The sequence below is a fragment of the Podarcis erhardii genome (assembly GCF_964252035.2).
Source record: "Podarcis erhardii genome assembly, chromosome: 8".
Classification (NCBI taxonomy): Eukaryota; Metazoa; Chordata; class Lepidosauria; order Squamata; family Lacertidae; genus Podarcis; species Podarcis erhardii.
Window position 1 is genome coordinate 11,078,022 of NC_138499.1, and position 24,191 is coordinate 11,102,212.

The 24,191-nt window shown below is 43.0% G+C and overlaps 2 protein-coding genes across 9 annotated transcripts in view; one reads left to right on the forward strand and one right to left on the reverse strand.

Moving 5' to 3' along the window:
- The window catches only part of PHF20L1 (PHD finger protein 20 like 1), a 58,142-nt gene extending 40,617 nt beyond the window's left edge, over positions 1-17,525 (reverse strand). For 2 of the 5 annotated variants that reach the window (XM_081874099.1, XM_081874097.1), the window contains exons 1-6: positions 17,333-17,524; positions 14,639-14,752; positions 5,102-5,273; positions 4,817-4,901; positions 3,648-3,736; positions 7-69 (exon numbers count right to left, since the gene is read on the reverse strand). In XM_081874099.1, coding sequence (XP_081730225.1) covers positions 7-69; positions 3,648-3,736; positions 4,817-4,901; positions 5,102-5,273; positions 14,639-14,721 — 492 coding nt within the window. In that variant the 5' untranslated portion in view covers positions 14,722-14,752; positions 17,333-17,524. Of the gene's footprint in view, positions 1-6; positions 70-3,647; positions 3,737-4,816; positions 4,902-5,101; positions 5,274-14,638; positions 14,753-17,332 lie in introns of all 5 variants that reach the window. The other 3 variants (XM_081874098.1, XM_081874100.1, XM_081874101.1) reach the window with 2 other exon arrangements.
- A 3,822-nt stretch (positions 17,526-21,347) lies between these two features.
- The window catches only part of TMEM71 (transmembrane protein 71), a 198,132-nt gene continuing 195,288 nt past the window's right edge, over positions 21,348-24,191 (forward strand). For all 4 annotated transcript variants that reach the window (XR_014159589.1, XM_081874742.1, XM_081874744.1 and 1 more), the window contains exon 1: positions 21,348-21,482. Coding sequence is in view for 3 of the 4 variants with exons in the window: in XM_081874742.1 (XP_081730868.1) it covers positions 21,470-21,482 (13 nt within the window). In the remaining variant the exon portion in view is untranslated. The remainder of the gene's footprint in view (positions 21,483-24,191) is intronic.

Below are 24,191 nucleotides of genomic sequence, written 5' to 3' on the forward strand. Positions count from 1 at the left end.
ACTCACTTCATGTGGATCGTTATCCGTCACTAATCTCAGCTCCGGCGCTATCTGCTGCCACTCACGCGCCTAATTATATCGAAGATAAAACACAAACATGGAAACAGAAAGAGACAAGTTATCATAAACGTCTCTCCACCAGAAGACTCCCGTGCACACATCTTTCATAATACCTCATATCCCTCCCTCAATAATATCTGCCTCCAAACTCAACAGTTTAAATCTTTTTCTAAATAAAAACACAACCTGCAAAATCTATGCAGTTAATTCACTTTGCCGCGCCCACCAGAGTCATGTTTTGGGGTCAACCAAAGTCAGAAAATCAACAGTACCCCAATGCTAGAAAACTACTGGAAGAATAATATTTTCTTCTGCAAAATTAATACAAGGTATTACAACTTCTACATTAAGTGACACAGGGAGAGAAATTTTAACAACGCATAGTATTTTTGTTAATTGGTGGCTTATATATCTATGTGCATATTGTTGTATCACTCATGTAGTTGCTCTCAATCAAATGCAAGTAAATTTCTGAGATTGAAATGAGAGAAAATAGGTGAGGAATCTAAGGCTCAGACACTACACCCAACCAAGTTTGCTCCAAACCCCCCCCCCCCATTTCTGTTGGATACATACATATTGTTGGACACAAATGTATCTAGTGGTGGTACATTTGCCATTTCATTTCCATATTGCAACTAAATGCTATGAAGGTGCAATTTGAAAATAGTAGACAGAAAAGTAGTATTTTTGGCAACATAGCAAAAACAAAATTTTGCTGCGTTTATCTATCTGAAATGCTCCATCACAAAATGATTTGAAAGGAATTATGACCAATGTCTCAGGCTGGTTTTCTTTTATACAAGTTCCGCGCTGTTGGACCACATCCTAACCATTTAAAAGTCCTTCAATCATTTTTTTGCTACGGCTAGTTGCACCCTGCATTATTTTACAATATGGGCTTACTTCATGTTCAAAATTTCCCACAGCTCTATGATGATAACACATTACGCATAAACAACATTTTTATTGACGGTGGCTCTACCACTGTGCAGATCACAAGTGCATCTAAGATGGAGCGCGTTCTTGAGCCTTGTTTTGACCACACGTTTTCAAAAATTATGAGTGGCTATTTTCCTGCGTTACGCATTGGGGGCCCATGCAATTGTACCACACCGGTTTGCCAAGAAAATGGTTCACAACCTACAACCGAGGAATGCAGCCAACATTACATTGCACAGGTGTACGTGAAATACAAGGACCTATTATTTTGACATCCCGTGATGTTCAAGAGATGTTTGAACTATGGAACATTTTCAGAATCCTGCCTCAAAATGGGTGCTGCTCAACTCTGACCTCATTCCCCTGCTCAGTGTTGCTGCCTCTACCACCATTCGCTCTGCTGGTTTGGGTGAACTTCTCCCAGAGCAGCAGCGGCACTTTGGGATGGAAGCCAAGTAAGCTTCAATCTTTTGGTGGGAAAGTGCCGTATTATACTCCTAAAAACGCAAGACCTGACACCGACATCAAGCGCTTCACTGCGGGGAATCTAAGATGAGATCTGTCTGCTGAATAAAGAATGTCAGGGAGAGGGGGTGAGTGACTAGTGGGGGCAACATCTAAACTACTCCCAATATGGAGATGCAGTACAGTTGGTCCTCAAATTTCATCTAAAATGAAATTTGAAGGCTTCTCCACAGACTAAACAGATCAGGAATGCCCTGAGAATCCAAGAGACTTTTGCTAAGTGTTAACAAAGTTTCTCAGAGGCACTCTTCACACTTCTAAAAAGCCATAAAGTTTTGCTTAAGGGGTAACTCAAATAACTTGTAAGTGGTTCCTTACATATGAGAAAGACTTGGGGGAGACTGCACATCATCATGACTCATTCTATGCTAAGATTTTAAAGTCAAGCCAATCCTGATGAAACGGAAGTCCCTGCATCAGGACTGCTGGCAACCATTTGATAATCCTGTGCTGTTATGCTTAAGAAGGGACCCCATTCTGCAGAGAAAACATAGGTGAGGGGTACAAACCCTCTAGCTTTCTCCCTTTTTTTTTAGCACGCATTAAAAAACACTGTATCTGAAAGACGCCTGGAAATTCCTTCTTTGCCCACTTTAGGTTTGCAGTTTGGCTGCGTGGACATTATTCCATTAATCATGTCAGAGCAAAGAGTCAGTTGTACTCAAAAAATGGGCGATGACAAACGGTGTTTAACTTTCTGCTTGTTACAAAGACATATTTTATTGGAAAGCTCAGCCCAATGTTCGTTTTAGACAAAGTGAAATTTCTAAAGTATGCTTCAGAAACAAAACGAACCTAGCTTTGCTCATCTTAAAAATGCCACCAAGAAAATACTAAACAATAATAAAAATTAAAAACCCCAGAATGCAAACTCTGAATCGTTCTCTCTACCCTTCCCAAGGAAGATTGGTCCTTATTTTCCAAGCAATGACTACTTGGATGTTGTGTATCTACTGCTGTAGCTATGCAACTGAGCAGGCAAAATTTTCACTTTCCTGGGGAAATATTCCACAGTGTCTTGAAGGCCCACATTAAAAAACAACAACCCAGTTCATTCTTAGTGCACTGCCTAAGTTCAAAACCTAGATATGAAGATAAAAAGCTGCCTCGTGTCAAGTCATATCATTGATCTATCTGGCACAATTTTTATTTACTCTGATTGGCAGCTGCTCTTACAGGTCTCAAACAGAGGTCTTTCTTTACCTGTACAGTTATGATCTTTTGACTGGGCATGAAAGGGAAAGAAAAGGGACTGCTCTATACCAGTGGGCTACAGCTAATCTAAACCTTGTTGCACTTTTGAATGCCTGTGTAGACCCTTCTGGTGCTGGCAGTGGTTGGCAAACTGTAGTTCTACATAGGTAAGCAAAACTTCAATAACCACAACTAGAACATATCCTAGTATCCACATCTACCATGACAGGCAGCGGAAATCCAAGGACAGCAAAGAAGGAGAAATATATTGTGTGGATACTATATCTGCAGACCAATGTCATGCACACTTCTAAACCAAGCAACAAATCAGATCCCCTTCAGGATTAGTATTCCCTAGCAATCTCCAAGCAAAGGTGGCAGGCTGGAAGGCTTAGCTCCTTCCTTGACTCTTCTAGATAAAGAATTCTAGGTAGAACCATGGCAGAGATTTCCTTCCCATGTGACAGCTATGTGTGAGAACCATCTGCCTGCTGATAATGCCAGGCATAAGCAAGGAAAACCAAATGCCAGAAATTGCCTAGCGAGAAACAACGGCCTTCCACATGAAAACTGGGAACTTTTTTTTAAGGCACACAATGGCAAGCAAGGAAAGAACCCTTCTAATCAAAATGCTAAATTCTAAGGATCGTCTGATGTTAACCACCTTGCAGACTTCAACCAGAGTGATTAATAGTTGGTTAGTGGGATAACATAGTTTCCTCACTTTCCACCTGTGGATGGCAAACAAGTAACTGGAAATACAGAATCTGAAGGGCCTGATCACTCTGGATAGACGAATTAAGAGTGAAGGGGTGTGATTTATATTTTCCACAATTGGATTTATACAGCTTAGAATCTGCTTTGGCAATTAAGCAGAATATGAATAAATAATATGTAGTGATAATCTAACATGGATGTTCACTTACCTGACCTTTGGCATCTTCTGGCATAGATTTTATATGCATTCGTTTAAGACACCGAATCACTCCATCGTAAAACTGTACAGTAAAGGTTCCTAGAAAAAGAATGATATGGAGATAAGGAAGTAAAATTTAAGCTACATATTAGCACAACCACCTCAGAGATGTCACATGGTGCTATACCAAAACTAAAGGTAAAGGACCCCTGGATGGTTAAGTCCAGTCAAAGGTGACTATGGGGTTGCAACACTCATCTCGCTTTCAGGTCAAAGGAGCCGGCGTTTGTCCACAGACAGCTTTCCAGGTCATGTGGCCAGAAGGACTAAACTGCTTCTGGCACAATGGGACACCATGATTGAAGCTAGAGTACATGGAAATGCAATTTACCTTCCCACCGCAGAGGTACTTATTTATCTACTTGCACTGGTATGCCTTTGAACTGCTAGACTGGCAGAAGCTGGGACAGAGCAACAGGAGCTCACCCTGTCACGGCGATTTGAACCCCTGACCTTCCGATCAGCAAGCCCAAGAGGCTCAGTGGTTTAGACCACAGCTCCACCCGCGTCCTTCATATACCAAATCTACAACAGCATTAAACAGGCAAGATCAGCGATGAAATGAAATTTCAGGAAATAAAATTTCAATTGCCAAACCATAGCAGCATTAAACAGGCGAGATCAGCAATGAAATGAAATTTGGGAGAAGGAAGCCATGGTTTAACTGCCTTTGGGATAAGCAAACCATGGTTTAACATTATGCATGAACCAGTCCAGTGACAAATCCAGGATTGTGAATTCTTGAATTTTTCAGACATGCAACCCAAATAAGATTTGCAGAGTGCAATCACAAATTACCTGGATTTTACATTCATTCATGTAAAAAGATGAAAGTACATTTCTTTTATTGGGATTCTATTATTAAATTCATTACAAATTTGGGGCCAGCAACTGCTAACAACAGTCACCTTCCATAAAGGGTGGGAAGGATTAACCAAAGATGCACTCCATTTTCAGACAAAGTGTGACTGCTGCATGTATATCTCGGGTGGAAATAATGTCTGCCAATGAATACTGGATGTAGTGACTTCAAGTTAAAACCCAACAAAGCACTTGTGGAAATGGAACAGTAGATCAGATGAACTTTTGGTTCAAGCCAGTGGGCTAAATTATACATACCTTCTTTGTTAATTGCTTCAATCTTTGCAGGATAATATCGACAGTCTGTCCAACGAGCTAGAACCTCTTCTCCAGGTTGAAAATCCTATTTTAAAAGGTTTAAGAAAATAATGTGTTAACATGACTGAAAATGTATTCAATGCTATTATATAGAGAACTTAAATACCTGAACAGACGATATGGAAGATCTACTTATTTCTCTGCTTTCCATGAAAGCATATTTATTATTATGACCCAAGACTTCCATATGAAGATATTCTCATAAGGAGAGAGATAAACACTTACAATAAATTCATCATCATCTTTCAGACCCTCTTTCCTCAGCGATGGCCGTTCAAGGGGTCGCAACCGATTGCTGTCCCAATAAATCCATTCATCATAACGATGACTCCAGCGCTCAAAGTGGACAAGCATCTTTCCCTCTTCATAGTCTATCTTCTCAATGCGTGAAGGATACCTTCAAGAAACAAAACAAAAGATGCTGTTTCGGCAGGCTATAACCTCTGTATTTCAACGTACTAAAGACTCACAGGCCTGTTTGGCTGCGTATATAATTTTCCATATGAATGGTTAAGAGAGTTCGGGCTGAAACTGCAGTAATTCAAAATAGAAGGCATCATACATCCCGGATCTACACAGCCAGTTGCACCCCCATTATATGCACCAAAAACAAATACTACTGACAGCATAAATATTCAGAATATTTTTGTACAACCAGAAAGTTTCTGAAATTACAGGTAGAAACATGCACTAGTTAGCTATTTGGGTTAGCTCTGTAAATGGTCGCAGGACAAATACAGCCTACCCCTATATCTTTTATTCTCCACCCCAAAGAACTATCCAACTAAATTAAGCATGAACACAGCCAGAGTAGCTGTAACAATGATGATTGGAATAGATAATGTGTACAGCCCATACAAAGGACAATCCTAACCATGTCTACTCAGAAGTCAGTCCTGTTTTATTCAATGGGACTTGCTCTCAGGTAAGTGGGGTTAGGACTACAGCCGTAGTCTCATAAATATGGCCATGGCTTGAACCAGAGATTTACAATACAGTGCTAACAGTGGGAAAATGCTACAATGGTTCAGTGGCGTTATTAAGCCATATCAGTGGATCTTTCCTCTCTGCCCTCACTCACTGTAAATAAATACAGTTGTACCTCAGAAGTCAAGTGGAATCCATTCCAGAAGTCTGTTCAAATTCCAAAACGTTCAGAAACCAAAGCACGGCTTCTGATTGGCTGCAGGAAGCTCCTGCCGCCAATCGGAAGCCACAATGGACATTCGGGTTCCAAAGAACATTCACAAACCGGAACACTCACTTCCGGGTTTGCGGCATTTGGGAGCCAAAACGTTCGATTTGCAAGGCATTCATCAACCAAGGTACGACTGTACTTCAATTAAGCATAATGATGGCTAGCCAGGATGGTTATGTGGTACCTCCACAGATGGAGGCAGTATGTCTCTGTACAGGCACCTGTTGGTGGGAATCACTAGCTGGAAGAGTGCAGTTAAACTCAATGTCTGATTAAGGGCTTCTGATAGGTATCTGGCTGGTCACTGTGAGAACAGGATACTGAACTAAATGGGTCTTAAATATGATCCAACAGGGCTGTTCTTAGGTAGTTTCCCATTACATGAGAACAGGGGAAATACAGTTACCAGGTTCAGAACCTGGCCCTAAAACCCATTCCAAACTCTGATTTCAGACCCTGATTTGTCAAAAGCAATTAGCCATAGTTTACCAGTTCAGGCGTAACAGAAAACTAAGCGTAATTTACCCAATTAGGTATACAGTGCACTAAGAAAGGAGGATGGAAGGCGACGTAGGAAAACAAGAGTGCAGGGTAGAAAGTTCATTTACATTTCAGCTTAATAAGCTGTATGTATTCACATCAAAAATGTGCCACGCCATAGAAAGCCGTTAAAAAAACAAACACGCTTGGCAATAGATGGAAACAAATGTTGCAATAATATTGTGGAAGATTAACCTTGCTAAACAACCATGCTGCCTAGAAAGCATTAACATTTTAAGTAAAAATGTGGTTCAATGGTTTTACAGCAGTATTTTTCAATGGAGTGGGTTCAAACTTTTAGCTGCTAATTAGCAGATGAACATGGACGTGTGGACCAGCCCTGTGTATCTTAGGGAATTATGCAAATTCTACTTTTTTGCCTATGCAAGCTTTTAGAATTACACAAAGATGTGCTAATATTTCCATAAAGCATCTCTTAAGATACTACCGTATTTTTTGCTCTATAAGACTCACTTTTTCCCTCCTAAAAAGTAAGGGGAAATGTGTGTGCGTCTTATGGAGCGAATACAGGCTGTGCAGCTATCCCAGAAGCCAGAACAGCAAGAGGGATTGCTGCTTTCGCTGCGCAGCGATCCCTCTTGCTGTTCTGGCTTCTGAGATTCAGAATATTTTTTTTCTTGTTTCCCTCCTCCAAAAACTAGGTGCGTCTTCTAGAGCGAAAAATACGGTACTTTCTGAAAAATGTTAATCACAGGTGCAAAAAAACACAAAAACCCTGAAGCAGAACATCCCTGACAATAAAAAGGTGTTTCTCAATGATGTCTTGACACATACATATATTTGGGTAATTTCCTTCCATATTCATCATGTATGTCAGGTCTAAAGTTCCTAAAGGAAATCTTTTATACTTGCAAAAATCTGATGCACCATAGTACTGACATCAAAGGCAGTGAGTGCAAAACCTTTACTTTTTGTTAGCAAGAATGTCTTACAGATGTGTGTGAAATGTGTCTGCTACTGTTCCACAAGACATTGCCCAAAGTGGTTTACAACATACTGAACATCAGCAGCAATAAACAATACAGACAATGAAATTCAAACTGTGACCAACAATTACAAATATCAATATTTATCAGCAGCAGCCAGAAAAACATGTCATTAATTCAACACATACTATCAAGAAATCTCAAGCTAAAACAAGAATAAAACAATATAAAAATATGTATCAGATGAAAACTAATCAGGAGACAGAGAAAAACCTATGGAATCAAGCCCATACACACTGACCAGGGAGTAAGCCCCACTGAAGTGTATGGGGCTGTGGTGTAATACAGAACTAAAATACAGCACAAACAAGATCATATACAAATTTATTTCACTAAGGAGGCTATACAGTGGTGCCCCGCAAGATGAATGCCTCACAAGACGGAAAACCCGCTAGACGAAAGGGTTTTCCGTTTTGGAGGTGCTTCGCAAAACGAATTTCCTATGGGCTTGCTTCGCAAGACGAAAATGTCTTGCGAGTTCCTGCGGGGTTTTTTTCTCCTTCCCCCCCTTTTTCTAAGCCGCTTATCTGCTTATCTGCTTATCCGCTAAGCCGATAAGCCGCTAATAGCGCTAATCCGCTAAGCCGTCAATGGGCTTGCTTCGCAAGACGAAAAAACCGCTAGACGAAGAGACTCACGGAACGGATTAATTTCGTCTTGCGAGACACCACTGTATTAAGGGGGGAGGGGGCTTCCTTCAAACCACCAGTTTTCCTTCAAACATACATAGCCCCTTGAAATTCCTTCATTTCTCTCCCAGCACCCTTTCAAGGCAACAGCATATCAGGCTCCACGGTAGATGAGGGGGAGAAGACAGGTGAAAAGGCTCAGCCTCTTGATGTTACTCAGACTTCCTCCCCTAACTAGCCCCACCCCAGCATTTTAGGTTGCCTATTGAGATGTATTCATGCTGTAGTTAGGATTCTTCTGAGCTATCAAATTAGCAAGGATGGAAAAAGACAAAGCAACTAAGATGTCATTTTGTAAATATAAAGTTGTATGCCAGGATTTGTGTATAACTGTCACTGCCCCACGAGACTTTTACTGGCCAACGTGCCAACACACCCTAATGTTAACTCTATGTGGCTTGCAAATGGAAGAAAATGAATTAAGTTTATCTTGCGGGCTACTCTGTGCTGAATCTTACAAACCATAAGCAATCAGGAGAGTAGCTATAAGCCTATCTTTATGTAAGATTGAATACAAGACTTTACACTATAGAACATTTCAGTTCTGCCTTCTTAAAATTTACAGTAAGCCTATTATTTATTTACTATCTTCCTTTAACAGAGTTATTTATTCAGACAACCACCTTTCTAGTGCATAAATCATTTTATCCCTTTTACAGGTGGGGTAACTAAGGACTACAACAATCTTGGCCAGAAAAAGTTACAACCAAACTGCATCCTAACTTATCACGATTTAGAGATCCAGGAATCAGGTAAACAAATCTATTAAATACATGATAACAAACACACCCAGCCTCAACATCCAGCCATCCCAATTCCCTAAAATGGCATAGACTTCAATAACTCCCTGCTCCTTATACAAAAGTCACTCAATCTTACTAGGCCTCATTCATTTAAACTAAAAAAATAACAACCCAACAACAACCCTCCATACAGCCATAGTCAACTTCTGGAATATCTTGAGAAGCTATTTCTTTGCTGTTGAAACCAGTCCCACCCCCGTCCGGCGCCTAAAAATACTTAACAAACTATATCCTACACATAGCTCCACCTGTGCAGGTTATGTTTTTTCACTCCTCTTCCTTGGGGAATTTCTTTCGAATATGTGGTTTATGAATATCCAAGCAAGCAAATAAATAAATAAATAAATAAATAAATAAATAAATAAATAAATGTTGGGTCTAATAACACTTCTTCACTGGAATTATGTAGAACAGAAGTAAATAATGTGATGCCCCCCAGAGCCTGTTGGACTATAAATCATTCTAGACCACAAGCAGCCCATGGGGTCGTTTAACCGGCCCATGGACCCCCGCTGTCTGCTTGGTCGGCTCCCGTGCGCCGCAATAAACTAGTGCAGAGCAGAGTGGGGAACGCCTTCCACGATGCTGGCCGGCTTCCCATTGGCTGCAGGAAGCTGCAGGAGGAAATAGTGGAACCACTGCATAACAGTGTCCCCAGCTCCTCTAGACAGTTCAAAAGGATGTCATGGTCGACGGTATCAAAGGCCGCTGAGAGATCCAGCAGAACTAGGAAACAGCTTACACCTGTATCCCTAACCCACCAGAGATCATTGACCAGGACGACCAAGGCAGTTTCAGTCCCATGATGAGGACTGAATCCCAACGGGAAGGGATCCAAATGGTCCGTATCCTCCAGGCGTGCCAGGAGTTGTTCAACAACCACCCGCTCAATCACCTTGTCCAGGGATGGAAAATTTGAGACTGGTTGATAGCTGGCCATATTGACCAGGTCCAAATATGGTTTTTTAAGAAGCGGTTTAATAACCGCCTCTTTCAGCGGGTCTGGGAAGGCTCCTAGTTTTAACCACAGTATGGATCGACTCACAAACGGACCTCGGGAACGGATTCTGTACGTGAGTAGAGGTTCCACTGTACTGTTTCCACAAATTGTTTCCAAGATCAGAAAGTGTGGGGATGGAAAGGAGGCTTATACCTCCAGAGAATCTGATGGTATTGACTGAATCACTCAAACCACATAACTAAGTTTAGCTGATGCTTCAGTATAAAAATAAAATCAACCTAAAGGTAGTAGTAGTAAATAAATGAAATAGCAAATAAAGTAGTAAATGAATTTTGAGAAAACAAAAGCATGCAAGAGGATATGGGCATAGGAGCTTCCATTCACCTGATACGTGAGAAAACCAGATTTTTTTTTCCCTGGAAGCAATACATAGATATCTATTCAAGATATTTACAGCACAGTATTAACCATATCTACTCAAAAGCAAGTCCTATTGAATTCACTGGGATCTACTTCCAGCTAAGTGAGGTTAGGATAGCAACCTTAGTAAATAGGCAAGGATTTATTTTAACTGAATTGTTTTACGTTGATGTTTCCTTTTAAAACAAAATGTGCTATGTGGTTTATAATCAAAGAAAAACAAACTGTAAAGATAAAAGAGACACCAAAAAGAACTGGCTCCTAGTCTAAGAATCGCAAGTCCAACACTGGGCATAACAGTTGTTTAGCAAAGTAAATTCAACCCCAACATTTTGAGACACCCCCCTTTGTTTTTACACAGTAGGAACTTTAGTGGGCTATACAGCAAACTCTCTTCCTTCTCATTCACAAGGTAGGGTAGAGGCACCTTTTCATGCCAGCTCCATTATACATCTCACAAAGCTGTAGCGTTAACAATGAAACAAATCTTATTGAAATGGACTGTAGAGGATGGGGGAGTACTTCAGTGATGATACACCAAGAGAAAAAGGTAGAAACTTCCATCTGTCTAAGAATTTAAAAATGACACCAATCATAGCCTAAAGCATAAAATTAGAACAGTAAAATACGCACAGCAAGGGAAAATTAACTGTCCCTAGAAGATCCTTTGTCAGGAAAGCGTATAAGAAATCTATCCAAAATTCTTTATGGTCATGGGTCCTTTCCTACCAAAATGTGCTCATATCCAACAGATTTACTTTTAGTAGGATCTTCAACACAATAACCCTCAACTCTACAGAAACACTTCAAATTACCTGTGTCACACAGGCATGTCCAAAGTCCGTTTCAGGGGCCTAATCTGGCCCCCATGACAGTATGTGTCCTGGAATAAAATCCCAAAAAAAAGCTCAATAGCCCTCACGCATGTTCACTTCATCAAATCTGGCCCTCTTTGTTTGGGCACCCCTGGTATAACAGCTACATTCCAGCCTTATGTACTGAACTAGATGGCATGTCCTAGATGGCATGTTCACACATGCAGGGCAGAATCCAATATTGCATGGATGGACTTCTGGTTGTGAAGGGGAACTCCTTCCCCCTGCAGTCCTCCACATGTCTCAAAAATCTAACCCTGAGGATCTCCCTCAACTCTCCAAAGTAATTTTAAGGATGTGTGGAAGTATGCAGGGGAAAGGAGAGGAAGGTGAAGTTCTGTTGCATAGGCAGACACCCTTTCCACTAGTGCGTGGACAGCCATGGAAACAACCTGCAGTAGAAAAACAGCATCCAAGACTGGTGATGTGAGCAGGCAAGCCAGAAAAGCATAACGGTACCTCTGACCGTTAGGTCCAATTGCGGACGACTCTGGGGTTGCGGCGCTCATCTTGCTTTACTGGCTGAGGGAGCCGGTGTTTGACCACAGACAGTTTTCCGGGGCACATGGCCAGCATGACTAAGCCGCTTCCGGCGAACCAGAGCAGCGCACAGAAACGCCATTTACCTTCCCGCTGGAGCAGTACCTATTTATCTACTTGTACATTGACGTGCTTTCAAACTGCTAGGTGGGCAGGAGCTGGGACCGAACAACGGGAGCTCACTCCGTCGCGGGGATTTGAACCGCCAACCTTCTGATCGGCAAGCCCTAGGTTCAGTGGTTTAGAAAAGCATAGAAAGGTGCAAATGGGAGGAGAAAGCAGAGCCTTTGCAAGCCACTTAAAAAAATTGGAAGCGCTTGATGTGGTTCACAACTTGCCAGCTGAGGTACAAAACTCTATAAACAAATCCCTCATGGTCGACATGCCTTGTCAACTATGAGCTGTGTATTAATCTATCACAAAATTGAAGCAAATGGAAATCTTGAGTATCTAGATGTCTATGGTAGCTCTCTGCAAAGCATAAGCAAATATGTAGTATGCTATTTGTTTCTCAATGCAATGGCAGAAATTACTAGGCAAGGGGGTAAACTGTTCAGGAAGTGATATCATTCCCACTTTGTTTCAAAAGGGTAAACACACCAACATAATTAGTTACTTAGTAAATTTATAAGACACCCATCAGCATAAAACCCATGTACATTTTAGAACAGCAAAAACTAAGAGACATACAATAAAATCAATATGAAATTGCAAAAGCATCAACTACAATCAATATAATCCATCAGAAACCATAAAACAACCACAGTACATCTTTGAGTGCCTGGGAAATTAAAAGGCTTCAAACTGGTGAAGAAGGGGGGGGGGGGAGCAAACTGGGCAACAGGTAGGATGCCTGGTGAAAGCACTCAATCTACGAGATGCCACAACTAATGCCACCTGCCGAAGCATATTTCTGCATTAGAACCCTATAACTAAGAAGTTCCACATATTTCATAAGGTAAACTCTCATGAGTGCATAAGAACCAACTTTATTTCATATATCTCTTACATGTGCCACTTCAAAGCATTATGTTCTTACTCCCCACAAAAGTCACTTCGCTCTATGTCAGAAATTTAAATGCGCCTCAAGAATTTTCTGATAGAGAACACAGTGATATTGCAGCTTAATTCTGAAGTAATCCAAGGGACATTCCTGAGATCACATAGATTTTCTTTACCACTTTACCTTGTGATGCAAGTGGCTGCAATTATCCATAGGTTTTTACGACACTTTCTATAAAACTGTCACTCCTGATTCACTATATTACTACAGATAATTAACAAAATGTGGTTACTTCTAAAGTCACACGGGCAGATGGAGAACAGGAATTTGCCTAATACAAAGTCAGGCCACTGCTCCATCTAGCCTGGTATTGTCCTTGGTGACTGGGGCAAAATTTCCAGGGTTTCAGAGAGCAGTCTCTCCCAGCCCTCTCTGGAAAAGCCAGGGATTGAACCTGCGAGGTGCTGTACCACTGAGCTTCAACCTTGTGGGTAGGAAGCGGAGAAAAGACGAGGCGTCATCCAAGTGACTTGGGCCTCCCAAGAATAACACAGTCCAAGGGATGCACATCAGTAACGGTTTATTAAAACCAAAATAGCCCTCTTCGGGCATCGTTCAACAGAGCCAATCTGCTAAGAAAGGGAGCACACCAGCTCTCCCCCACTGCCCTCTTACTTGGGAGGGTGAAGCTCTGAAGCAGGGAGATAGCTTCCCACTAATCCCCCCACATATATTAGAACACTGGAAACAGTGATGGGGCAGACCTACCATGCTTGTTTCCCCGACTGCACACCGCCCCCCCTTTGATGTTAATGTAACACTGAAGAAAAAAATCTAAAGGGCTAATATTTAACATATATGTAAGTAGATTTTATTAATGACCTCTGTTTCCATACACAACCCTACAAAAATCAACAAATGCTTTATACTATACAAATAAGGAAAGTCCTGCAAACCAGACCTTTCCTGCTGCTTAGTTCCAATATCTGATCTATTTAATTTCCGCCAATTTACAGCCACAGCTATTTTATTGCAATGTGTTTTTTATTAACGTGAGGGGGTTATTTGTACACTGCCTCAACAATGTTATGAGAAGCTATGTTAAAAGTATCTTAGCAAATAAACAAACAACAACCCCCTCCTAAAGACAGAAAGGGAAGGGAATTTGTCATGGGTTGAGGACACATTCCAAAGTCTCAGGGCAATCACGGTGGTTGACCACAACTAATACACTGAAGTAGAACCTGATCTGAAGACTGCAGATAGCACAGAGAAAACAAAAAATCTGGGTTGTGAGTCTCAGGCTGTCTAGTTTTAAGAGTTAAAACCAGGACTACAAATTGGGCTAGGAAACCAGCAGAAAGCCAGTGCAACTGGTACAGCTCAGGCTGAACAACCACTCATCTTCCAAATTCCATTAGGAGACAGACAGCATTATTATTCACCAGCTGTAGTTTCTGAGTGATCTTCAAGGGCAGCTCCAAATCTTCCAACATGCCACCTTCAGCAACTCTAATAACTTCAGTCTACCAAATTAATGATTCCAGATACAACCCTATCAAATCTTAACAACTCTTTTTGGAAGAAGTGACCATATTTTAAGTTAGTTTATGAACAAGAAATGAAAATGCATATAAATGAAAACAGAAGTTCAAGGCACATCCATCATGCATCACGTGTGAAATAATTTCTAATCTAAACCAGGCACAGACATCAACTTCCATACCATTTTTGTAGGTAATCAAGTGCTTCCAGACGAGCACCGATCTCAAATGTGATCCCAGGACGATTTGGAGGCTTTCTGCTCATCTTGACAGCTTCTACTCCTCTCTCCTCTTAGCTGTAGAAAGAAAAAGAAATAAAAGCTGTTACTGCCACAGAAAATATTGTTTAAGGTGATATTCTTGTATTTGTCCTTTAGACAGTTGGGTTGCAGTCAAAAAAGCAGCAAATCGAACACTAAAAGCATAATCTTATGAATGTTTACTCAACTGCCCAGATGAAGATAATGAGGCTTACACCAAAGTGAGTGGGTGACAGACTGCAGTCTTAACCCAAAAACTGTAGCACTGATTAGTTCCTAAAGTCTGCTGGCTAGTGATAGGGCAATCATGTAATGCCCACTTAACTAGTGTATTTCTTAAAGCAGGAAACCACATGAGTTTACACTATGGTGTTATTATCTTTATCAATTCAGAAAACTGAATGCAGAACACAAACCTCGCCTGCTTAGGGGGTCTCAGAACTGATACATGTCACCTTCCAATGCTTGCTATCTACTGCATATACAATGCCATACACATTAAACCAGCTTGCCACAGAAAGGGTTGCCATGGCAGAAGGTTGCACTTAACTCAACAGAACGGGCAAAAGTTGAAATGTATGTATCTCTAAGCAAGATCTTTCAATGAACTGTTACTGTGTCAATGACTTAGGTGGAATGTTGCAAGCACTCAGAAGGTATCGTAGTCCTCTGAGTCCACCACAGGAGATCATGTAGGAACTTGGATTCAGAGGGTCCAGCAGAACCCAGTTTTCCTGGGAACCCAAACTCCACTATGCATTACCTAAGGAGTCATGGCAAACAGTGATCTCCAGGTCCCAGTTGATACTAAGGGCAAAGACTTCTAGACACAAGGAACATAGGAAGTTGCCTTATACCAAGTCAGAAATTTGCTCAATCTAGTTCACTATTGTATATATGGGCAGTAGCTATCTAGGGTTTCAGAGATGGAGCAGGAGCCAGGAATCGAACCTGGAACTTTCTGAATGCAAGAAAAGTATCTTAACACTGAGTCATAATCCTTGACCTCAAAAAAGAAAGAAAAGTCTACAGCCCCACTCTTTCTTGGATGTAACATTCTCACCCTTGCCTTGGCCTAAGCACTACAACAAGTAAAACCACAGTCCCTACCAACTTGAACTTAAGTCCCAAATGTGCTTTAGAAAAAAAGCAGTGTATGTTTATAAATTAGCCCATATTTCAAACATTGACTTTCTACCTATGTCAATTTGTGCAAAAATCATCCAAGCTAGAAAGGAAACTCCACTGTTAAAAATGGTCTTTAGGAATAAGTGACAATGCACGCTTTAATTTTAATTTTTTTTAATAGAGATCCTCTTTCTAATAAACAACCTTCCTTGTTTTATTCTGCCCGGTTTTTAATAACCCCAATACCTCTCTGGCTGCAATTCCAATTGCATGTGGCTAAATTCACGGCCACCTACACAACCTCTGGCCAGATGAGATTTCCCACAAATACATAGTTATGCAAAAAAAAAATATACACACACACACACACACACTTTTGGGGGTCCCAGAACTATCCCAGCGACTTAACATTTATTATTTTTAAAAAATGAAAACCATCTTTAAGTTAAAAACAAAAAACAGCTTCTGACATAGTAGAACATGGCATACAAATTAAGAAAGAGCAGTGCAGTGGAGCTTCCCTAAACAAAGAGTGAAATTCATTTAGGGCAAAAGGGGGGGCAAAACTATCACATAGGGCACTTGAGGGCATGTGCAGAATGAACGGGGGGGGGGGGGGACACAAACCAAATTCTGTCTTTGCTCAGGGCACCTATTACCAAAGTCCTCTCAGGTTACAGTAGCCCTGCAACTTGCACTCGCTTATGTGTGCATTACAGTGTTACCTCGGGTTAAGTACTTAATTCGTTCCGGAGGTCCGTTCTTAACCTGAAACTGTTCTTAACCTGAAGCACAACTTTAGCTAACGGGGCTTCCCGCTGCTGGAGCACGATTTCTGTTCTCATCCTGAAGCAAAGTTCTTAACCTGAAGCACTATTTCTGGGTTAGCGGAGTCCGTAACCTGAAGCGTCTGTAACCTGAGGTACCGCTGTATTCTTTATTGAGAAACTGGAAAGGGTGTGAGGGTGTCCCAGGGGAAGAAAACCCAGTGCATTTTGACTATACGCGGCGTTTGGCTTTAAGCACGAGCCCTGGGGGGAGCACCTCATTCCCTGCACCTTTCTCCCCCAAGGAACTCAAGGCGGTCCTGCTCTCCGTTTCGTCCCCACAACAACCCTGTGAGGCAGGCCGGGCTAACCCCCCGCCCTCCTTCTCCCTCCCGCGCAAGTTGCGGGCTCGAAACCCTCCGCGAGCACCGAAGAGGCCGCTTCCCCCCCCCCCACCCCACGGCCTCCCTTGAGAGGCGAGGGCGGGCCTAGAGCGCCTCACTCGCCGGGGGACGGGAGGCGCCGCCACCGGAAAGGCCCCGCTCCGCGGCCCCGGCCGGCCGGCCTCCCCGGCCCGCGGGCGCCTCCGGGGGAGGTCCCTGGCGCGGGTGCGGGCGAGGGGGAGCCCCTTCGCGGGCCTGGGTTCCCCTCCACCGGAGGCCGCAGCTGAGGCGGCGCCCCGGGGCCTGCCCGCCGTCGAGCGGCTCCGGCCTGTCCTTACCCGCGGGCCGCTACCAGGCCCCGTCGGGGCAGCGCGGCGTCCCTTCTCGCTTCCCCCGGAGGGAAGGCCCTCAGCAGCAGCAGCAGCAGCAGCGCCGCCGCCTCCGACCCGCTTCTTCCTCCTCAGCGGGACCCATCGCCAGTCTCCTCTCGGCCCCGCCTCTCGCGTCCCAGCGACGGCGCGCCCGCGTCACTGCTGCGCGACGCAAGGAGACGCCGTCTTCCCCTCCCCTTCCGTCACGTGACGCCAACGCACCCACCCACCCACCCGACAGAGGGAGGGAAAGAGTCAAAGCGGGCAGGTCAGCGCACGGCGCGGAGGTGCTATAGAACACTTCCGGCTGCAGATCGAAGGCAGGGTGGGCAAGCTGCGGAATGCGGGCATAGCCAGACATGGGGTGTGGGGGGGGGCGTTGCTGGTTTTTAGTTTTTGTTTCAATAAATGCCTGCGCAAGCGAACGGCGCGAGGTGCTTTGGGGGAGGGTGGCGGTGAATGGCGGAGCTTTGGCCGCCCCACTCAAGTAGAGGCGGTCGAGAGGAAACCGGGGGTGGAGGCTGCCCGCGCCGCGCTTCTCCTCCTCTGACCTCTTTGGCCCTGACCTGGGAGCCTCGTGCGGAGGCGTCGGATTGCATGCCCTGGTCGGGTTCCCGCGTTGCGCGCAGGCGAGGAGGGTTTGCAGGCGAGGGAGCTCCGCATTTGAAAGCGGCCGGTTGCTTCTTTTCGCCTCTAAAAGTTTAAAATAATTTATTATTATTATTATTCTTTGGTCAGGGCGCAGCCTGACTCCCTCCTTGGCAATCTTTACAAAACTTTAGTTTATGGTTGGCATCAATTTTGATTTTAATTAATTTTTATAATGTTTTTATAATGTTGCACTGTTTTAGTGTTAAAACAGGTATCTGAAGAAGTGTGCATGCACACGAAAGCTCATACCTAGAACTAACTTAGTTGGTCTTTAAGGTGCTACTGGAAGGAATTTTTTGTTTTGACTATGGCAGACCAACATGGCTACCTATCTGTTTTAGTGTTGTTAGCCGCCCTGAGCCCAGCTTCGGCCGGGAAGGGCGGGATATAAATAAAATTTATTATTATTATTATTAAAGCGGCCAAAACACTTTCCAAAAGGCACCTTGAGGTCCTCGAGCGCCTAAGCTTTAAAGAAGAGTTGTCATCATCGTTATTTGTATTATAGATTAATTTATATCCTGCCTTCCTAGGCAGGGATTCAAGGTGACTTACAGGTAGAAATAAGATTTTTAAAATTCCTTCCAGGAGCACCTTAGAGACCAACTAAATTTGTTATTGGTATAATTATTATCATTCTTATTATACGTGTTAAGTTGAATGAATACAACTTAAAAACAAGATTAAAATACAACATTAAAATATTGAAACATTAAAATATTAAAATGCAGCCTCATCACAGGAGGAGAAAGGAAAAAGAAAGAGGGAGGGAATCAAATTGGCTCCAAGCCAAAGGCCACTTGGAACAACTTTGTCTTACAGGCCCTGCGGAAAGAAATCAGATCCTGCAGGGCCCTGGTCTCATGAGGCAGAGCGTTCCACCAGGCTGGAGCCAGAGTTGAAAAGGCCCTGGCTATGGTTGAAGCCAATCTAACTTCCTTAGGGCCCGGGACCACTAGGGTGTTGCTATTTATGGACCTTGAGGCTCTCCGTTGGTCCTGTAGGTACGAGGAAGAAGAAGGTGAAGAAGTGTTCACGCACGCCAAAGCTCATACCAATAACAAATTTAGTTGGTCTCTAAGGCGCTACTGGAAGGAATTTTTTTATTTTGTTTTGACTATGACAGACCAACACGGCTACCTACCTGCAGGTAGAAATAAGAATAACCGAAAACAGTACAGTTAAACATTGATAGAACTATGAGCATCCACACAAATAAACACTTTTATAAGCACACACACGTATAATTATTAAAACCATGCCAATAATTACAATAAAAGCAGAATGGCACTAGGCCTTTCAATAGAGCCAACTTCTGATGAAGTTGGGTGTACAACTTTAAATAGGTAAAAAGGTAACCCCTAGGTGGTTAAGTCCCGTCAAAGATGACTATGGGGTTGCGGTGCTCATCTCAGTTTCAGGTCGAGGGAGCTGGCATTTGTCCGCAAACAGCTTTCCAGGTCATGTGGCCAGCAGGACTAAACTGCTTCTGGCACAATAGAACACCATGACGGAAACCAAAGTGCATGGAAACGCTGTTTATCTTCCTGCCGCAGCAGTACCTATTTATCTACTTCTGCTGGTGTGCTTTCAAACTGCTAGGTTGGCAGGAGCTCACCCCGTCGAGCGGATTTGAACTGCCGACCTTCTGATCAGGAAGCCCAAGAGGCTCAGAGCTTTAGACCACAGTGCCACCCACATACAAACTTAAATAATAATAATAATTTAGAAGCAGTCTGTTCCAAAACCCAGTGGAAGGACAGCAAGGAAGGAGCCTGTCTGGTCGGCACAAAAATATATATAGTCAACAGCTGATTTTGAGGTGGGTAAAACAGGAGAGGGATAGTCTGTGTCAATTTGGTCCAACCTTGATAGTGGAACTGATAAAGCTATTGGTTGTAGCCAGCTAAGTTTTACTCAAAGTAGATGTGCCAGTATTAGTGAACCCAAGTTAGTCATGCCCATTAAATTTCAGTGTGTCTACTCTTTAAGTAGGAGTCACACTGACTACAACCTTAACAGTCGCACCAGACTATTCTAACTTTACTGCTAAGAAGAGCAATAACTTTTATCTGTTTCTCCTTCTGTTTAATGTAGCAGCAACAGTGGACAGGTGAAAATGCCACTGCGGTTGGTGAAGCAGTATTCAGCAGAATCACCAGCCACTCCTCCACCCTAAGGCAATTGGGACAACAGACAGTCTGTGGGGCAATTGTGTTTATTTTAAAATTGCATTTGATCTGAAGGGTGGGGGGTGATGACAATGTGGAAACCCTGGAAATGTAGCAGTTTGGGAGAATTTTGGATGAATAAAACTGTGAGTAAACGGTGTCAATAGCAGAGAAGCCGGTTGAAGTGGAAGCACCCAAAGAGAATGACACTGTTCCTTTCCTCATGATACTCTTTGCTTTTCGTTCACCTGCACGTTTTCTAATTGCCATATGCTTATGTTGAGAGCTGGTGTTTCTGGGGTCGCTTGAGGGCTTGAGGAGAAATTTGATTCAGTCTGAGGGTGAATCCACCTAATTCACACTTCTTGAGGGAACGCACCAACTGAAACATCCTTCAAAATGTGCACATCTCTGGATTCTGCAATGCATTTCCCAACCATGTGACAGATACAGAAAATGCATAGGCTAGGCAAAATAGCATAGAAATGTACATATTGGAGTAGAAGCCAAAAAAAACACATTATATTAGGGGAAATTGCTTGCAAAAATATGTAAATCAATAACTTTAGGAGAAACTGACATTAAAATGCCAGTGAACTTTTTTTTTTTTTAAAAAAAAGAATTTGCAAATTGTGAAAAAACAAAATAAAGATTGAAAAAATGAAATTGTCATTATTCACCCATCCCTGGGCAGCAATGATTCTTTTCTTGACAGGTGGAGGTGGGCATGAGGGAGTGGCATATGGAACAGGGCACAAGACAACAAATGCATGCATGTATAATATCACTTTATTTCTCAGATTATCTCTCCCCTCACACCACTCTCACTGACACCTCTTTTGATAGTAACTCATCCAAACCAGACCTTTCTCTTGGACCTAGTGAACTCCTCATCCACCCCCCACCCCCGTTTCTGAAATTTGTTCTTTGCCAATAACAATGCAACAAGCAAGACCCTTCTATTCATAGCTGAAGATACCTTAACATCTAAATTCTCCAGTGGGCTAATCTCTAATCTGCAACGGACTCTTCAGAAAGAATGCTTGTGATGCGAAGCTAGACTTAGCAGGAAACATGACCTCATTCTGCTTCTGTGCTTCCTATTGCACAGTCTGTTTTCAAAAGGAAACAAGCAAGCTCTTCAGTGCTCCTCCTGCACTTTCGAAGATCCATTGCTCTTTCGGCTGCAGGAAGCAAGCGCTAACAGGCACTCAGCACTTACAGTCCACAGTCTCGCCTGTTGGATGGATAAACTGCTGGTGGAGTCTTACCAACTGGCAACATGGCTCTTCCAGGTCTGCAAGATTTTTTACCATGTCAGATGCTTTCTTGATACCAATATTGTAAGAAAGGGTTGCTTCAGAAGCCATTAAAAGATGGGAACTTTTTATCTGCAGAGAGAAAAGATTTAAGCGGGATACACAAGTCACATCAACTGCAATGCTGTACGAAAATATGTGCAAAGATGTGTCAGATGTGATAAATATTTGAATAATGTGCATGTTTATTGGGAAATAAGTACGATTGTTTTAGGTGAGATTTACCACCAGGAAAGTGTGCACCCCAAAGCAGTTTTGTATGGTTAGCAATGTTGTTTTCTTCTTTGGCTTTTTGTTGTTGTTTTAAGGAAAAAGAATCTCAGCTTTCCAAGATCAGACTTTTATCTGTCATGGTAAACTAAAGATGATGTTATGCCAAGTTAGTTTTTTCTCCCCCCCCCCCCCATCACATGACCTAGTTCCCATTGTAAATGCTTGCAGTGCAGAGTGTGGCGTGTAAAGAAAGTAGCCTGGCTGCCAGTTGAGGGGCATTGTTGGTTTAGAAATCAGTTTTACGTAGTAAGAAAGGTGATCAGAACAGGCGAAAGAGGGGAAGCAGCTTCTGCACACTTAACTGTGCAGAAGAGTGAACTTCACTCCTGACATTCCCATTTCTGCGCTGCTTTTCAAGGTGCAAGACAGGAGACATGTCCTCTTTTGCTTCTGCCCACCTTATCAGGAATTATGCCCTCCGACCTGGCTGTTTGCAGCTCAATACTATAGGTGTCTCCTCATAAGTAAGGCCCACTGCCGTTTATGAGACTTACTTCCTGCTCTGTGTGCCTAGGGGTAAACAACCTTAACAGTATGTGGCTTCAAGCATATATATCTATCTGATTTTATTTTATTTTTAAGAATAATCACAACCCACTTCAACCAGTACCATTTAAATCCGTATACAAAATACTGGCACTGATCTTAATATGAAAATTGGAATGGGGGCAAGGATTCGCTTCATTCTTTGCATGTTTGATGTAAATGTGAAAATTAAAGGCTTACTGGGCTTTGTCGTCTAGCAATTTCTGGAGGGCTGCAGGTTTCCCATGTCTGAAGTATAGAAGTGTTCTGATTATTGGTTTTTAAAACAACAGGGAATCTTAGGGTACCTTAAAGACCGACAGATTTGTGATGGCATTAGTGTTTGCGAACTATGGTCCCCTTTATTCATCATATATCTGTTGGTGAATTGTGGTTTATAAAAAGGTTATGCCAGAATGCAGGGCTGTTTGCCTCAGCAGCTCTTCTTTCAGCACCAGTGTGGCGATCACACAGGGGCCCCGGTCTATTGACCCTGTGCCAGCACTGCGATTGCTTTTTTCGCTACCACCACCCTGTATCTCACGGGGACACACAGAGTCCAGTCCGTTGTTAACATTAACAAATAATCAAGTTTATTTTTAAATGCAGGAACAAGCTTATGGTTACAGTTAATTTTTCTTGGCAGTTTCTTAATCTTAGTTCCTAACAACTTCAAACTGATTCTTCCCAACTATCTATATGACTCCACCTAACAATTCCTCTCACTGTCTCACAATACAACTCTACCAACCCACTGCCTAAACCTCCCTCTTCCTTCTTCAACTCCCAAACCTCAACCCACTCAACTGACTGACTTTCAAAACCTCCCACTCTAACTTTTATCCCCCCTGCCTTGCATTCTCACTGGCCAATCACATCACACCTATTTTAACCCTTTCCTTATGACCCATCCTAGGAGGCAAATGCCACAACAGGTCCTTGAAAGGTGTGTGCATGTGAAATGCCCCTTTGAAAGGAATTTCAGGCAGACCAGCTTTAGTTATCTTCCTCCACTTCTGGCTTTTCAAGGACACAGTGCTGAAAGAATCATTGCACAGAGGGGACTAAACAGCAGCCTCGGCTATCTTCTCTATAACCTGGTAAACTTAATGGGGAGTATGGTAGAGGTAGATGTTGCCACCTGTCCTGTGCAATACAGGACCATCCTGTGTTTCAGTGTAAAGTGCTACGTCCTGTATTGATGCAGTTTTGTCCTGTATTTCAGATATTCTCTCCCTCTGCCAAGTTAGGGGTCTTCTCCAAATGCATGAGATTGAAAGGGTGTTTGAAAGGTCATGCATTTAAACTCTGGGTAGCCAGGCACAGAGAGATATACAGATTCATGTTTATGTGTGTGTGTGTGAGGGACAAATTCCAGAGGGGCAATCCTGTTAGGCTGCAATAGATTGTAATGGATTGTTTTGAAGTCACTTCAAAACCAGATTGGGGTGGTCCACCAATTGCCCCGCCCTGTATTTTGCCAGAACAAAGGTGGCAACCCTCGATACAGGATCATTACAAAGGCCAACGGCAGGGCTGGCCCACTCAAGACAGTTTCCTCAGATGGCAGAAACCCAAGAAGCGGCAACTTGCAGGCACCCTGCTACCTGCTGTAGCAGCAGCCAATTTCCAGTGAGATCTCACAGAAGTCTCGCTGGATCTCATGTGCTCCATGAGATCTTGGTGGAACCCACCGTTGTCGCCATTTTGCAAGCACTGCCGCACAACCCAGGTAAGGGAGGCTGCAGCAGCGGGGGAACGCAGGCCGTCAGGGGAGGGGACTGGACCACCCTGAAGGATCTCCGAGGGAGACACTAGCCCCCGCACTGGGCAACTTACCTGTGGAGTCCTCAAACCTGATCCTGGGCTTGGAAATATTATGTTTGT